Below are 17,162 nucleotides of genomic sequence, written 5' to 3' on the forward strand. Positions count from 1 at the left end.
GAGTAGATCATGAATGTAATGATAAAATGATATATGCAATAGAAATAATGAATTATTGTCTTTGTGGTTATTAGAAATGATGTTGTAGCTTAAAATTACTCTTTCTATTATAAAATCTATTGTCAATTTCTTGGCATTTGTGAGACATTAAACCCTTCATAGGACTGGCACAAGTGACCCCTTCATATGAATGAACTCTTATAATGCCTAAAAGTTAGACTTCCAAATAACAAAGTGAATCTCTTCCTACTTCAGTCCTTTGATCATCAATAGGCTATTTTATTGACATTTTTAGAAGAATTGCTTCCTTTCCTTCCACATCTTTCTATTTGATTTTGTGGATTTATTGGGTTTTGTGGGTATATCACAAAAAATGAAATACTCTGTTCTGTCATAATAGAGAGGAAATAACTGGTCACTAAAGGTTACTAAGAATTATTATCTTTATCATTCTTATATAACTATTCTCTCAAGCATTACAATAACCTACTAATTTCCAAGCCTAATTACCTTCCCTAATCCCTTTCATTTTGGGGATTGCATCATCCTTGACCTTTCTAAGTTCTCAGTTCTACCTTTTCCTACTAGTCTTGCTGCCTTGGGTTCTGAGACACCCACTTATATGTATTCTCTTCTTACTTCTTTAACTCCAACCATCTTGCTAACTCTTGTTCCCCAAGGATTTGTTCAGGTCTCTTTTCTCTCTAAATTCTCTCTCTCAGGAATTTTATTTATTCTCATAACTTCAGTGACCACTTCATCAATCTCCCTCAACCTTATTTCCAGTTTGACATTTCTTCTGGACTCCATACTCAAATCAGTAATTGCCAGGAAGGGGAAACATCTCCACCAACATGTAGCAAGTCTTCAGATTTAACATGTTTCTAACCTAGTTCATTCTCTTTCATCTTAAGCATGCTTCTCCTTCTGACGTTATCATTGCTCTTTGTCACATGGCCAGCCAACCTCTCTTTCATGTTTTAAAGCATGGATTTATCTTTGACTCCTCTCTCTTTTAAAAAATAAGTTTTGATATTTTGGTTTTGCATCACCTACATTTCCTAGTGTTTTCCTAAAATCATCTTTAATAAATAAAATCATCTCTAACATATAAAAAGGGGGAAAAAGACAGTTTAGCATAATAAACATATTGAAGATGTAACAGGAAAAACAGTGTAGCACACCTGGAGTCTAATACTTTTGTAAAGAATTGGAAGGAAGTGTTCTTTCATTATTAATAATAATTATTGGCAGTAGTGATATTTGAAATATAAATAGTGATTTAAAGTTTACAAGATGATTTACAGATATTGTCTCACTTGATCCTCATAAGGAAGGGAAGTACTATAGTTATTTTTACCCCATTTAAATAAACTGAGTTTAATAGAGGTTCTATAACTTCCTATGGTCACACAGCAATTTCAGAGGCAGATTTGTCTGACCACATTGCCGCTAATACCCATTATGTCATATTGCCTTATCTCCTTAATATTTTATGTCTAGGTAGGTACCAAGATTTGTTAATTCTATCTCCGTAAAATTTCTCTTTTATTGCCACTGTTTTTTGTTCCCAGTGCTCTCATCATGGCACAGACCCTACCTAGTACCTTATAAATCTTTCTGCTTCTCCTGCCCCCTGTCATCCACATCCCCATTTATTTTTCATACTATTTTCAGTTGTGGTTATGTCATTTCTTTGTTCTTACATCTTCAGAGTTCTCACTTGTTTCCCAGGCAAAGCTAATACTCTTCTGCATTGCACGGAAGACCTGCCATAATCTGGTACCAGCATTCTTTTCTATCTTGATATGATGTACTATTGTACTGCATGCTCCAGCCAAACTGAACTATATTCTCTCCCAAATACATTCTGAGCTCTTTTGCTTCTTTGCCTCTATTTGTGCTTTCCTATATCCCTGGAAGGTCCTCCCTACTATTCTTTCCCTATGTCTTCCCAGTTTCTCTTAAAAATTTTCCTTTATAATTTCTGATAGTACAAAAATATTCCTTCACATTCATATAATTTCATTTGTTCAGCCATTCCTCAATTGATGGACATCCCATTAGTTTCCAGTTCTTTGCTGCTACAGAGAGAGCTGATAAAAAAAAATTTGTGAAACTGGATCCTTTTATTTCTTTTTTGATTTCTTTGGAATCTAGGCCTGGTGGTAGTATCTCTGGATCAAAGTTTAATAACTTTTTGGGTATTGTTCCAAAGTGCTTTCCAGAATATCTGGACCTGGTCATAGCTCCACCAATAGTGCGTTAGTGTATCTGTTTACTCACAGCCTGTTCAGCATGTGTCATTTGGGGGGGGGGGGTGTCAACTTGACTAATTTGATGCTACCCATCATGTGCACCAACCCAGATGTATCCAAAAATCTTCCTTCATCCCCTCACATCTCACAAAGTTCTGTGTTAACAGATTTCTTATGTTACATTATCTACTGTAGCTATTAGTTAACATGTCCAGTCCCTTGTAAAGCTATGAGTTTAGGAGGACTGGGAAAAAGACACTTGATAAATGCTTATTGAATTGGATGGAATCTTTATCATTGCCTACTTTTATGCTCTCTGCAAAGTAGGTATTTTACAAATGTTTTTTGTTTGTTTATACCTGTGACCTCTCCGTTGCCTGTTTGAATTTGAGGCTATTTCAATATACTATAGTGGGACATAGAATGTTTTTTATATCAAGTAATATTCACTGGTTTTGTGTTTCTTAGACTTCATGTATAATATTTTTTCAAGAGGGTTAGAGCAAATCTGTGATTTCTTTGCTCTAGGGCCCTCCCAGTGAAGAAAGCCCCCCCCCCCCCTTTACCAATGCAGATTCTCTGTTATTTTCAGTCTCTTTTCTGGGACACTGGGAAACACCTGACTGACCAGTGTGGTTAGCCCAATATCTCTTCAACCATATTGCCTCCCAGAAGAATTGCCAGAGTACTTTTAATAAGAAGTAGACCCCCCCCAATCCCATCTCTAGTTTCCTAGTTAGGGACCCAGAAAACAAGGGGAAAATCTCTATCAAGTTAGGTTGATCCAAATTGGTTGGATCTATGTCTTAAACTTATTGTCTTTCTGATTTTGAAACTTGGGGGTAATTCCTGCTTCCAATTGAAAATTAAAAACTTTTCATGTTTCTTGTATTTTAACCAAATACTTTTGACCTCAACCACGTTTTTAACTAATATAGTGAATGTGAAAAGTTTTATACAATGAAACTTAATCATGAAAGATTTTTCCCAAAGTATTCAGGTGTCATAATTATCTACCAACTTGGACTCCTGAAACTGCATTGCCCTTTGGTTTTGTGTTTTGCGTAGAGGATGAGTCTGATGGCTCATTAACCTTATTGGAAATGACTCTCTTCAAATTGTGGTTTCTAACTTATTTTCCACTTTTTTTTTTTAATTTACAGGGCTTTTTTCTTACTGTTTCACCAGAATCTATTTTAAAAATAGCTCATCAAGCTTCTGAAAGCAATAAGATCTTCACTTTGAATCTTTCTGCACCATTTATTAGTCAGTTCTTCAAGGAACCAATGATGAAAGTTATGCCTTACGTTGACATCCTTTTTGGAAATGAAACAGTAAGTAATCTTTTTTTTCTTCTTATTCTTTTGATTTGGTTGTTTGTTTTTTAAATTGTCCTTCAAGATTCTTGATATATTACTAAAGGCTAACTTCTTACCAAAAATAAAGTAGTCCCAGTTATGCTGTGGTACCTTAATTTAGCCTTGCTATTTCAAAATTTTCAACATGTATTAATGCTTCATAAGTCATCCTCTGTGTGTGTATGTAAACATCCATTTTATTTGGTATTTGTTAAATACAGAATATCCTGTTAACCTTTTTTCCTCCCACTTTATACAAAGTAATTTCATTAAATTCATAACGCAAGCAAGAAGGTAGAAGGAGGAACCTCATATAGAGAGTTACCCTTGACCTCTGCTTAGAAAGTAAACAATAGGGGTGGCCAGGCGGCGCAGTGGATAGAGCACCAGTCCTGGAGTCAGGAGTACCTGAGTTCAAATCTGGCCTCAGACACTTAGTAATTACCTACCTGTGTGGCCTTGGGCAAGCCACTTAGACCTACATGCCTTGCAAAATCCTAAAAAAAAAAAGAAAAGAAAAAGAAAGAAAAGAAAGTCAACAATGGGGCAGCTAGGTGGTGCAGTGGGTAGAGCACTGGCCCTGAAGTCAGGAGGACCTGAGTTCAAATGCAGCCTCAGACTCTTAATAATTGCCTGGCTGTGTGGCCTTGGGCAAGCTACTTAACCCCATTGCCTTAAAAAAAAAAAGAATGTACCCATAAATCCTATGAGTTGGAGGTGAGGAGAGGTTGAAGGAAATAAATTGCCAGGGACAAGGAACATCTTCTAGGTCAGTTTGACCAGTACAAAGAATGTTCAAAGGGGAGTAAAAGGACAGTATAAATGTAATTTGGAGCTTAGCAGATTTTTTTCTGTACTTGATTGTGGAGGTAATAAGGAACCACTGAAGATTTTTGGGGAAGATCTCTGAGGTGGTCAAGTTGTTATTTTAGCAGTGCCAGCTCTGTGGAGATGGCCTAACAGGGAGATCAGTAGAAGGCTATTCCAAGAATTCATGAAGGAAATGATTAGGATTTGGAATAGGTTAGAGGTTTAAAGGGAGAGAAGGGGATGACAATAAGATGTCATTAAAGGAAAAAACTGGAAAGACTTGCTAATTATCTTGAATTTTCAGGAAATTCATCAGAGGTAAGGGCTCATGGAATCCGAGGTTCATATATTTAGTTACAGAAGTTAGACTAACCTTCCCATTTTGGGGATGAGAAAACTAATTCCCAGTCATTGTCAAAGTTAGGATTTTAACCCACATTCTTCAACTCCAAACCCAACCCACACTACCAGTTGAACTCCTCTATTTCCAGGCTAAAATCTATTTGATCCTTTTTGTTTGTTTGCTGCTTTTTAATGTGACATTTTTCAGCTCCTTAGTCAAGCCATTTTGATTTGATATATCTTAATAAATTAATCCAGCACTAGAAGAATCTAACAGTTTGTGTCTCATTGGAGAACTTTCAAGAGTACATGGTCCATATTGCAGTGATACATCCATGTAAGACTCTAAGAAGTTTATGAAATGTTGACCTATTATAAATTCCCATTAACTTTCTTCATTTTAAAGTAATTAATCTGAATTTCTTTTCGTGCTGACTTTTTACAAAATCAGACTGGACCTCCTGTATTATTTCAAATTGGACAGAATGTATTTTATGTTGGTGTTATAGTTACTATTTAGATGAGACATATTGTGCCGTGCTGGAAAGAGTGATGATGGCACCTGCCTATAACCAAGAGGCACCCATTTTGCCCCACTGAGACCAGGTACCTGTAAAATGAGGCAGTTGATTTTACATTATTTCTACAAATCTTCCTGGATTTAAAATATTATAATTCATTGAATTTTTCTCTTCCCACCGTGCATCTTATATGAAATTGATGTTTGTTAAAAATGAAATGGTTTTCCCCTTTAGGTTTGTCTTATAATGATGCAAAGTTACAAACCTTAAAAATTGGGAGCCTAGCAGAGTATTTTCTGTACTTTATCATGGAGGTAATAAGGAACCACTAAAGATTTTTTGGGATGATCTTTGAGGTGGTCAAGTTTGAATGTTAGCAGTGCCAGCTCTGTGGAAGATAGGCTAGCAGGAAGATCAGTAGAGGGCTATTCTAAGAGTTCATGAAGGAAATGATTAGGACTTGCTAAAGGTTAGAGATTTAAAGGGAGAGAAGGTGATGACTATAAAATGTCATTAAAGGAAAAAACTGAAAAAACTTGACCGTTTATCTTGAATTTTTGTCTTAAATTGTTAAATTCTCTTCCTAACTTCCCTCTTATTATTGAAGCTGCCACCATCCTCCCAGTCACCTAGGCTTGCAACTTCACTGTTGCCCTCAGTTCCTCACTCCTAGTCACCTTATTTCTTCAGTCTGTTTTCAGATCTTCAACATCTCACATATGAGATAGGTCCCTCTCACCTCTGGGCTCCTGCAACATCTGCTGGTGACTCAACCTGCCTCAGGTCTCTCCTCAGTGCAGCTTCCCTGGCCTCCCATCTGATCTTCTGTGACAACACTGTTCATTTTTGGCACTGGCTAACCTGTGTGCCCTCAGGGTTCTCCTCACCTTTTCAAGAATGAGCTCAGACCACTGACTACACAAGACCTATTCTCGTCTGAGAGCATCTTCCTATAGATTGTCAGTTGCCTAACAGGCAGGCACTGTTTAGGCCTTCCTATCCCCACTGTCTGTCACACTGACATTTCCATGGAATGGAAGTTATATATAGTTATTTTTTGTGCTGTTTTCTCCATTACAATGTGAACTTCTTGAGGGAAGGGATTTGTGTTTTTTGTCTTTTTTTTACATCCCCAGAGCTTCAAACAGTTTCTGGTACATTATAAGCACTTATAAAAATGCTTATTGACTGAATGAACAATTCTACATAACTCCTCATTTTTATTTTATATCCTTGCAAATCAATTTTTGTTTGGTTTTGTTTTAATTAGTTACAGGGGATAAGGATGTGTTGAGTTTTTTATAAGGATCAACAAAATTGTTAAAAATAGAGATGTGCCCATTTTTTGTATTATTATTATTAGAAATTCAGAGCAATCTTTTATTCATTTCCACCAAAAATCTTTATAAAAAATTCATTAAATTTCAGGGTTATAGAGGTGGGAACCTAGCATGATGTTATGCAAAGAATTTGGGTGACATGGATTCTAATCGGCCACTAATTATGCAGTTTTATCTGCATGCCTGTATGTAAGTAAGCCTCTCTTCTCATCTGTATAATGACCTGAAATTATTTCCAACTTTAAAAGTTTGTCATGCTAAGAAATAATTTACTTAGAAAATCCTAAGGTCTAGAAAAGTGTTGCTTTACCATATTATTTATGAACAGATCCATATATTCATTGTCTTCTTAGAGTCATTCTTTAGTTAGGTCATTCTTTTGCATTGTTTGTTGTCTTCACACAACAAACATCCCCATCTCATGTTTTTAACTAGCATCCCTCCTTTGAACTGTTTAAGTGGCCCAAGGTAAAAAAATTGTCTTTTCTAGGGAACAGGAGCATAAAGAGAATTTTGGTTGATAACTGTGAGTCCGATCTGAAGTAGCTAGCCCCAGGGAAAACAAATATTGAACTCTATTCATTAATGTTCTATCAAATTTGAACATTTGCTGTATATTAAATAGCTTACTGTTTAAATTATATTTAAATCACAAAAAACCCTGCATAATGACCCAATTCATAGTTTATCATGTAAGAAAAACATGTAGAAAACCATATCCATAGTAGGTGCTTAATTAATGCCTATTGAATTGAGTTAATACAGAGTTAGCCTCTGTATTAATGATTCTTTATTCTTGATTAACTTTTAGCTGTCATCATACTTGGACAGGGTGGAAAGATGAGGAAAAGCAGGCTTCTTGATTTGTGGCTTGCATCTTTGTAATTCACAGTTCAAATTTATTTTGCCACAAGTCACCCACTTCCTAACTAAATGACCACATAATATATTTCCTAAAGGACATTCTGCATACCTACAGGGAATTATATTTCCATTGGTGCCAAGACGGTAACATATCTATACAGTCATTACCCAGTAATACATGACTAGAGAACTTGATTATTTTCCTTGTCTTTAATTTTTATTAAATTAAGAAGTTTTTTTAGGAGTCTCATTTTGTAAATGGTTCTTAGCAGTAATACCTTTTAAAGCACTGTAATCACTAGATAATTAACCTGCCTGGATTAAGTACACTCAACTTTGCCTCAGGATGCTTAAGTCTCAAATAAGGTCAATTATCTCATGATAATAACTGCTTTGTCACGAGTTAGTGCTTAATTCTTCAGTGAAAGTTCACCTTACAATGCACTTTTAAATAGTTTGACTAATAAAATATGGTCGAAATTGGAAAGAGGAATTAACTTTAAGTGTTCCCAGTAAATGGAGAGTGATAGGTTGTGTAGAAACCCTCTTCTTAGAGAGCTAGTACAATGAATTTCACAAATTAATCCATGTTGTAAAGATGATGTGTAGCCCTAGTTCATCTGTCGTTTTTTACTGGCAGCATTCCCATTCATGTAATATGGGGAATTTCCTTTCATAAAACCTATTAAAAGTCTTTTTTAACCTCAAAAAAAGGGCCCAATGTATAAGGAGATCAGCAGTACTGTTCGAGGATACCAAAATGACTACATCCTTGAGTGATGCTTTCACTTTTATTTAATGTATAGTTTATGAAGAAATTAATTAGGGCCCTGTGAACTGACTTCTGCAATTACATTCAGTACAACACCAATCTTATTGGGACAGTGATGCCATTTGTGTAGCAGCATGAGCTAAAAAGAAAGGAGGTTACTTGACAGATTGGTACATTTGAAAAAGCAGCAACAATGGCTTTAATAATGGCTCTGCCATCATGTATCTTGAGCTTTAATGAATGGGTGTCTCTGTCTGCAAATACAAAACAATCCTATATCATTTTTATTGTACCTAACAGTCATCCCAAGGTGGTAGAGTCTGCTTCAGATTTTACAGAGTATTAAATAATGTTCTGCAAAATAGGCTCCCTTAGTTTGCACAAAGTGACCTGAAAGTCTTCATTTAAGTCTCTCTTAATGAGAAAAGGAAGAAAGGAAGAGAAAGAATGAGTTTCTCCTTACTAATAGCTCCTAATTCCTTTCTTCAGTGACAGAACAAAAACTTCTCATTTTAAAACTGCAATATAGCTTTTAGTTGTATTGACTGGTATGTCTAGATATATTTTCCTGACATCTTTTAGTATAAAATAATGTAGAATAAAAATTATGTATAAATAATTTTCTAATATAACCCAATAATGAATGATTCTTCAAGTAATTTTTGGTACTATATTATGTCAGAAGTGGTTCATAATTTCAGCTTATATCATAACAAATGTTAGCTACTTGTTAACCACTTTTGCCATGGAAATGTATAGAACTAATTGTATATTAAGATGTATACAAAATATAGTCGGCATTGCCTCTAGACACACCCAGAAACAGGTAGTCTTTATTGGGTTCTTCGGGAATGCCTTTTTATTTATTAATAATACTTTTTATTCCTATGCATGTAGTTCTTGTCCAATGATGCTAAATGGCCACAAAACATAGGCTATCATAATTTCTGAAGAACTAAAGTTATAGTTCCCTGACATAGGCAATGGAGGGATGTTCAGTGGGCCGAAGCAGACTACAGCATATTTCTACTGAAGAATTATATAGAGCAGTAAGAACGAAAGTCTAATCAAAGAGATGTCATGAGACAAGTGCTACATTCAGACCCAGAGCAGGGGCCTCCCCTGGCACATGAAGTGCCTTGTGGAGTATTTCTTGGAAAACCTGAGTAAAAGTCATCAGTGACAAGATGAAGACCATTGAGCCCACAGATTCATCTTGAGCAATTGAAGATAATTTATATTAGGATACAATATATGACACAATAATATATAATATATATTAATATATAGTAACATATAATAGTAATAGTTTTGGGTTGAGTGATGTAGTTATATGTATTTGTTTGGGGACTTTTCCCTCCTGAAACGGTATATAAACCTTTAGTGTAATGCAAGCTCTTTTGACACCAATGGACAGTGTGTACTCGGTTTAAATCACATCTTTTCTTAGTGTCTGCTTTGCATTTCACAAATCATTGTAAATAATCTCCAGTATGCATTGTGACAGTAGGTGACACAGAGATCCATAATCTGCTACTTCAAGAGAGAAAGAGATGGTCTTTCCCTTTTTCTTTGGTCACAGTATCACAGTTTGTCTTTAAGGAATAAGAGTGGAGGAAAACATTAGACTCAGAGGAAAAAGTTGTCCCCTTCTGAGCCTATTCAGACTGGTTTTAACCTCTTCCATAAATAAGATCCAGTCTAGATTGAAGGATTTTATAAGATCCATTACCAAGTTTTGGGCGAGGGAAGTCAGTAGAGAATAGATTTCAAAGTAATTTCATGGTTTGGGGGGGGGGGCGGATCCTGCTAATGTAAAAACAACAACAACTTATGCTCTCTCTCCAAATCTCAGCACAATTTCCGGAGAGAATATTGAAATTTCAATTATAATACAGCTATGGCATCACAATATTGCTACTAAGCTCATGAAATTAGCTTCCTCCTCAGGGCTTGACTAGCAGATAAATTGTACTTGAATGAAAAAAATGAGTTTCACTGGAGCACAAGGGAGGTTTTTAATGTCAGTGGCATGTTGCAGAGACGGGTTGCAGGATGGATTCAGAAATAGCTGAAGGCTGTCTTAGCTGCATGTGCTGAGTGTCTTTCTCCTCTCCTAATTCCTCTCTGTCTCTCTCCCCCTTTCTCCCTCCTTATTTTTTTCTTTTCTAAGTTGCCATGGCTGTCTGAGGATGAAATTCTTTAAATAATTTTCCAGCCTAGCCTCCCATCATGGGTGCACACCCTGTTGTTTGAGATGATTTGAATTGCCACGATGTTGATCAGACTTCAGGGTGTGAATCATTCTGTTTCCCTTAATCCTGTGTGTCTACATTGTGTCAGCTGCTACACCGCAAATTCATAACTAATTATTTTTACTATTTGACTAATATATTTTGATTGGAAAAGTATTTGTTAATATTTAGCTCACTCAATATTTTTAAATTACTAGTTATTAAAATAATTTAGGAATAACAGGTTCACTTTGGAAATAAAAAATGTAACACTTGAGTTCAAAATGTTGCTCCTCCACCAATACATATTTAGTTGTTGTTCCCCTCAATAGACTGTGAGCTCCCTGAGGCTTGGGGTACAAGTTTGCTTTTCTTTGTATCCCCAGGGCTTTCCACAATTCAGGACATAATAGATGCTTACTAATGTTTGTTGACTGACTGAATGACTGGCAGTGACCAGTTCTGTGACCCTGAGCAGGTCATCCAGAGTCTCTCCAGGCTTTGGGAGCAGGGGCCTTATAACAGAGCACATCAGGTGCCTTAGAGGCAGGGTCCAACCCCTGGATATCAGCATTGGTGGACTCTTCAAGGAGGGTCCTTACAGTCATGTGTCTGAACTGAAAGACATAATTCTGCAGAGACAGTATGAAACTATTGTATTTAGAACATTAGGTATCAGCCAGTCCTCCCCATTTTACAGATGGAGAAACTGAGGGAAAGAGATGAAAATGACATGGTCAAATTCAATTAGAAAATAAGTGGTGGGGTGGCTAGGTTGCATAGTGGATAAAGCACCAGCCCTGGAGTCAGGAGTACCTGGGTTCAAATCTGGTCTCAGACACTTAATGATTACCTAGCTGTGTGGCCTTGGGCAAGCCACCTAACCCCGTTTGCCTTGCAAAAACCTAAAATAAAACAAAATAAGTGGCAAAATCAGAATTTGAACTTGCATCTTTTTACTATCATGTTAATGCTCTTTTCAAATTAATCAGAAGATAGGAGTCTCCCATGAAGGAATTTATGAAAGAAGGAATAAATATTTATTTCATTTGCTAAGTGTCTGTTGCTTGGCAATGGGAAGAGAATTAGAAATGAGTTGTTCCCTTCTCTCAAGGAGTTACATTCCAGTAGTGAATTACAACATGTAATAAAGGAAAGGTAGTCATGGTCTTAGCCTTCAAAAGAGGAGTGGAGGGTGCCTCTTTTTAAGAGTAGGTTTGATTAAGTTGTTGTAGGAGTTGTTAATGGTAAAGGGAAGGGGAAGAAAAGAGGAGGGTGGGGCACATTTCAAGATGCCCACTCTGCATGGGCCTTAGTTTCCAGGGAAATCACCAGAAAAGATATAGTTATAGTTTCTACTCTATTCCAGTTTATTATGGAGCCCCACTCTTAGCACAGGGCCTGTCACTTAGAGCACTTAATATCTTTTTGGTTGATTAGAGGCTCTTTTTTCAACAAGGTGTCTCCCTTATTTGGGAGGAGAGGTTGATGCCTAGCTTGGTACAGTGACAGTCTGTTTACCCACCTCCAAATCAGGATAACAACCATAAGATAGAATGACAGGGCAGAGTGAAATCAGTCCCCCAAAATTGGGTAGGACTAGGGGAAGAGCGTGGCTAAAAGGTCATTACTGTTTCAGGTGGGAAGACATTGATCCTGGAGAGGTACAGGTTTCCAGAGGAACATGGAATAGAAAGCATGGTCTAAGACCACCTGAATATAGTTAATACATGCAGATGTTATTACAGGAGTTTTAGAGTTTGGAGTTCCTTTTCTTTTTTAATTGTCTTAATAGTTTATATAGTTCAATCTGTCATAGTCATAGAAACAGCATAAACCTTATCCATCTGAGGTCATAGCAGCAAACAACATAGGGATTCAGACAACCATGTGCCAAGAGGAAGCCACCAATAGTAATATAAATGTCTGAGAATCAGACTACTCACTTCTACTGAGGCATTTTCTGTTTTCCTGAAAGGTATGCCAATTTTAATGCTCTTCACCGCTATTAAATTCTATGTTTAAAATTGGATAAATCAATTTGTGGCCATTGAAAGAATAGTATGAGAGTACTTCCAAGAAGTAAGACTGACCTAATATAAAACATTGAAATTCATTTGGTTTTCCTGTAAGCTTGATAAAATCAGTGCAGAATCACAAAAGAAGTATCTTGAGCAGCTTACAAATCAACAGCAAATTCTTTCTCCATTTGGACTTTGTTTTGGACATCTTCAATGACCACAGCAGACAGCTATGAGAAGTGTTCATCCTTCCATTATAGGTTTTTGACAGAATCAGTGAGTCCTCCATCCAGATTCTTTGTTGTTTCTACTTTTAATGATTCAGGTTACAGGAATTTGATAGATATAAGGGTGGTGGCCCTTCACAAAGGAAAAACAGTCTTTACTTTAATCTGGTAATTATTTATTCATTCATTTATTTCATGAAACTAGTTAGCAGCAGAATGAAAAGTCAGACTTTGGGGGTTCCCAGTCCCAGTCCTGAGCTCTTTCCACTTGAGCACACTTGCCTCCATTCCGCTTTTGAGAAGAAAGGGCTGGAGACTGTGAAACACTATGTTATTGACTCAAACTAATTTGAATGAACATTGAATTCTCATGAGCCTATTGTTTATGGTTCACCATTGGTCAGATTTAATTCAATGGAATGCTGTACTTTGCTACTAAAGGTTCTATCACTCCCAAGAGGCTCTTTTCCTCCTCTTTTTTCACATGCAATAATAAAATAGAAATTTTTCTTCAGCCCCCATGTAACTGCTTAACACTAGGGCTTGTTCATTCACTTTGGAATTTGAGTATTGTCACTGTGACTGAAAGCATAGAAAACCCATGTGATAACCAACAGGAATTTATTAAGTGTCTTCCATGAACAAGGTACCCAAGATAGGAAGGTAAAACCAAAAGCCACTCTCACCCTCAAGGAATTTACTTTCACCTAAGGAAGCTTCATCTTTTGTAGGTAACAATCGTAAACACATGGGATCCTGTTTCTCTGTACCTTTTACTCTGGGATGTGATCTTAAAGGTGTGATTTCTCATAGACTAACATTGGTAGAAATATACCCACTCTTTTCTTAATATCCATATCAAATATAAAGCTTTATGATGCTCAGCATCTGAGAGCAGTAGGACATCTTTGAATCCAGAAACAGAAGGGCCCTGAAGGCATGAATCTCAGAGATGTGATGTGATTCACACACACATAATAATAATTATTATTCTCACATGGAGAATTTGAATCTATATCTTCTTACTTCCTATTCTGTGCCCCCAGTCAGACCCTAGTTAGCCTTTAAAAAACCTTGTCATTTCCAGTACAGACCTCCTCTGTGTATATGATTGGCCTAGTCCAATTATCCTCATTATTATTCTCTTATATGAAGGACACTACCATTCCTGCTAAATGAGATTTCAGAAGAACTCATCCTGACTATTCATGCTTGCAAAAACCAAGTGGATGGAGAATATTCAGTGTCCAGATATTGAAAGGCAGGTGGTATAGAAAAAACACTTAGAGCTGGTCAATCAGTACATTCATCTTAGATAGATACCATACATGAACAGTGAAATTGGCCCCAAATTGAATAGGTCAAAGAGAGTTGCTGAGTTGCCTTTGGGAAATTAAGCAGTGATTTTAATGGTCCTATATTTCTTTAAAGAGCAGTAGTCTTCCAATCATGTTCCAATCATGCAAATAGTGGAATAGTACAATCTCCTAAGATTTAAACTGATAGGTCACCCATCACCCAAAGGACAATGAAGAGCCTGGTGGCTACTTATTAGGACTTCTGAAAAAGGGACTTGAAGGATCAGATCTCTTTCAGTGGCAGGGTTCACACACCCTCTCTCATGGAATTAACATCAGTTATTAGGGGGTTTTGTCTTGTGCTGTGTTTTGTTTTACAAATTTGATTTAATGCTTTGCGAATTTAAACATTGCCTGAATATTATTACTTTACAGGTTCTCATAGAATACTCTTAAGTATATGTTGTGTGGCTTTATTAAATTAGGAGATACAAGACATTAAAAAACTAAGTGTGACCTCTGTCTCCTGCCCTTTCTTAGTAGGGAGACATTCTTTTATCTTTTCCTATGAGCAGGTCATTATAGTTCACTGAAAATTAAAATTGGAATCAAAATTACCTTTTTTTCCCTCAAATATATTTTCTATGGTAATGAAATTTTAACATACTTCTTTATTTTGTATCACAACCCCAGAACATAGGTAACCAACCCATGGTTGTTAAGCATGTGATTGTGATTCTTCCAGCTGAATCCTAACCTTCATTTTCCCTTCATAAAATTAAAGCTTTGGATATTACAAACAGCTGCAGAAATGTATCTCAATCACAACTGCAACTGAAGAATTGTACCTTTTGCTACAAATCAAAAATTCATGGGGGATGGGAAGAGTGGACGATACCTACTCTTTTTCATAATGGCCTAAATTATAGACCTTACCTCTTGTAATCACCTCACTAAAGTGATATATGAAAAATGCACACGGGCACATGCACATGTGTGTGTGAGAGAGAGAAAGAAAGAGAGATCACTTCATTTTTTAAAATATATTTCTTTTTGGTTTTAAGTTACAAATTTTGTGTGATCCATAGTGAATGGGTTGGTTGTTTCTGTAATTAAACTCAACTTATGACTAGGCTTTTCAATAGTGAGGATATAATTCTTAGAAGCTTTGGAATAGTCCAGGAGAGGAGATTAGCTGGTTTTTAAGCTATGGTGCAAGCAACTATGAAGTATAGACATGGACAAAGGAACAAAGCCCAATCACAGATTCATTTGGCATAAGGAGGTTGAACAAGATAACCAATGATGTTAGTATTGGTATTCTCCATTTGCATAAATGGGATGATTTTCACTGTAAAATGGAAAGAAGAAAGGGCAAGCACTGGAGCTGGGATCTCATTCCTCTAAGGTACTTTGGAGTGCAGAATCTCATTGTACACATTCAGATCTGCATATTTTCTGTGCCTTTGAGAGTTACCCAGAGCAGGGAGTGGTTGTACTGGACTTCATGGTCAGCATGTGTCAGAGGTGAAGTCAGCTTCCTATACTCCATGCCATGCTGCCTCTCTAGGGGAAAACTGTAAGCCACACTTGCTGTTTGTAGGTACACTGTTGTACTCACAATGTTATAAACATGTATCATAAATAAAGAAGCTGAATCTCAGAGAGAATAATGATTTATCTAGCATCACTATCAAGGGGAAAAGCTAATGATTATATATTCATTGAGTTTTCTGCTGCCATCACACTGAAGCTTTTATGGTAAAGAATGATGTATTCGGGGCATCTAGGTGGCATAGTAGATAGAGCACCAGCCCTGGAGTCAGGAGTACCTGAGTTCAAATCTGGCCTCAGACGCTGAATACTTGCCTAACTATATCCGAGCAAGGCTCTTAACCCCATTGCCTTGCAAAAACCAAAAAAAAAAAAAAAAAAAAAAAAAAAAAAAAAAAAGATTGTATTCAATGGGGAAGGAAAGAAAAGGAAACCAAGAAGTAAGCATTTATTCATTGCTTTCAGTGTCCCATGCCCTCTATTAAGCACAAGGGTCCGAGATAGATGCCACAGAAAGTCAAGGAACTTACCTTCCAATGATGGGAGGCAGCACCCAAAAGGGAGCTGATGAGGGGCCCCAAAAACTTGGAACTAGAGGGGAATGAAGGCTAGTCAGCCTGGTGCTCTCCAGGCATAGGCCTTCTGTATTGAGGGTGGTGCCTGCAGAGACCACTACTGAGCTCAGCTGGCCAGGACCAGGAATTCCAAAAGCCAAGCTCTTGGGAGCTCCATCCCCTCCGAATGGAACATAGAGAGGTTCCCTGACTCAAGTGAATGACCATGGGTACTCAGGGGTAAGAGTAAGAATTGTGTTGATTCCACAATGATGGTGCCAGGAGGCCATTTATGGAGTCCAAGGCCTCAACTGGTGGCCACATCAGACAGTCACCTGTAGCTCTAGGAAGGATTCTTGGTATATCTCTTTCAAAAGATTAATCACTCATTCCTTTTAGCTGTTCTATCTACTAACCAATGCCAATGCAGCTGCTTTCATTGGTCACCATGGACTTAGAGACAGGACTGAAGCTGCTGGATGTGCATGCATTGACTCAGCCAGTTGGACGTCCATGTTGCCCCCAGTAGGGTGAGCACATGGGTCCTAGGGGTCCCCAGGCTTCCTGAGGAGGAAGAAAGGCAGGGTAGCTTCAAGTGTCAGTGCAGAAGGCCTGCAGCCCTTCAGCCTGGGTATGATGGGGATCTTGAGGTTTCCTTCCCTGGTCCCTCCAAAAAAAAAATTGCCATGGCTTAATCTCTCTACAATCCTTGCAATGAATCTGGAAGTGTTTGTCCCATGCTGGACAGCTTCCCACAGTGTTGTGGGACTTGTCTGAGTTTATGCTTCAAACTAGAAGTCTAGGATCTCTAGGTAAAAGACCCTGGGTTCTATTCCATGCCGCTGTAAGGGCAGAGGGAGGCCTTAATGACTATACAGGTCTCCTTATACTACCATGGCATTCTTTACCATTATCCTTTGTCTTTATATTTATGTAGTAACTCCTTTTGGCAACATTTTTCCACCAGTTTAGCTAATCAGGTCATTGTATTTCATCGTGGATAATGGGT

At 37.3% G+C, this 17,162-nt stretch overlaps 1 protein-coding gene across 3 annotated transcripts in view; it reads left to right on the forward strand.

Annotated features, from left to right (window-relative positions):
- ADK (adenosine kinase) overlaps positions 1–17,162 on the forward strand; it is a 580,911-nt gene that overhangs the window by 454,717 nt on the left and 109,032 nt on the right. For all 3 annotated transcript variants that reach the window (XM_074232887.1, XM_074232889.1, XM_074232888.1), the window contains exon 7: positions 3,422–3,592. In XM_074232887.1, the coding sequence (XP_074088988.1) occupies positions 3,422–3,592 (171 nt within the window). The remainder of the gene's footprint in view (positions 1–3,421; positions 3,593–17,162) is intronic.

The sequence above is a fragment of the Macrotis lagotis genome, chromosome 4 (genome assembly GCF_037893015.1).
Source record: "Macrotis lagotis isolate mMagLag1 chromosome 4, bilby.v1.9.chrom.fasta, whole genome shotgun sequence".
Taxonomy (NCBI): domain Eukaryota; kingdom Metazoa; phylum Chordata; class Mammalia; order Peramelemorphia; family Peramelidae; genus Macrotis; species Macrotis lagotis.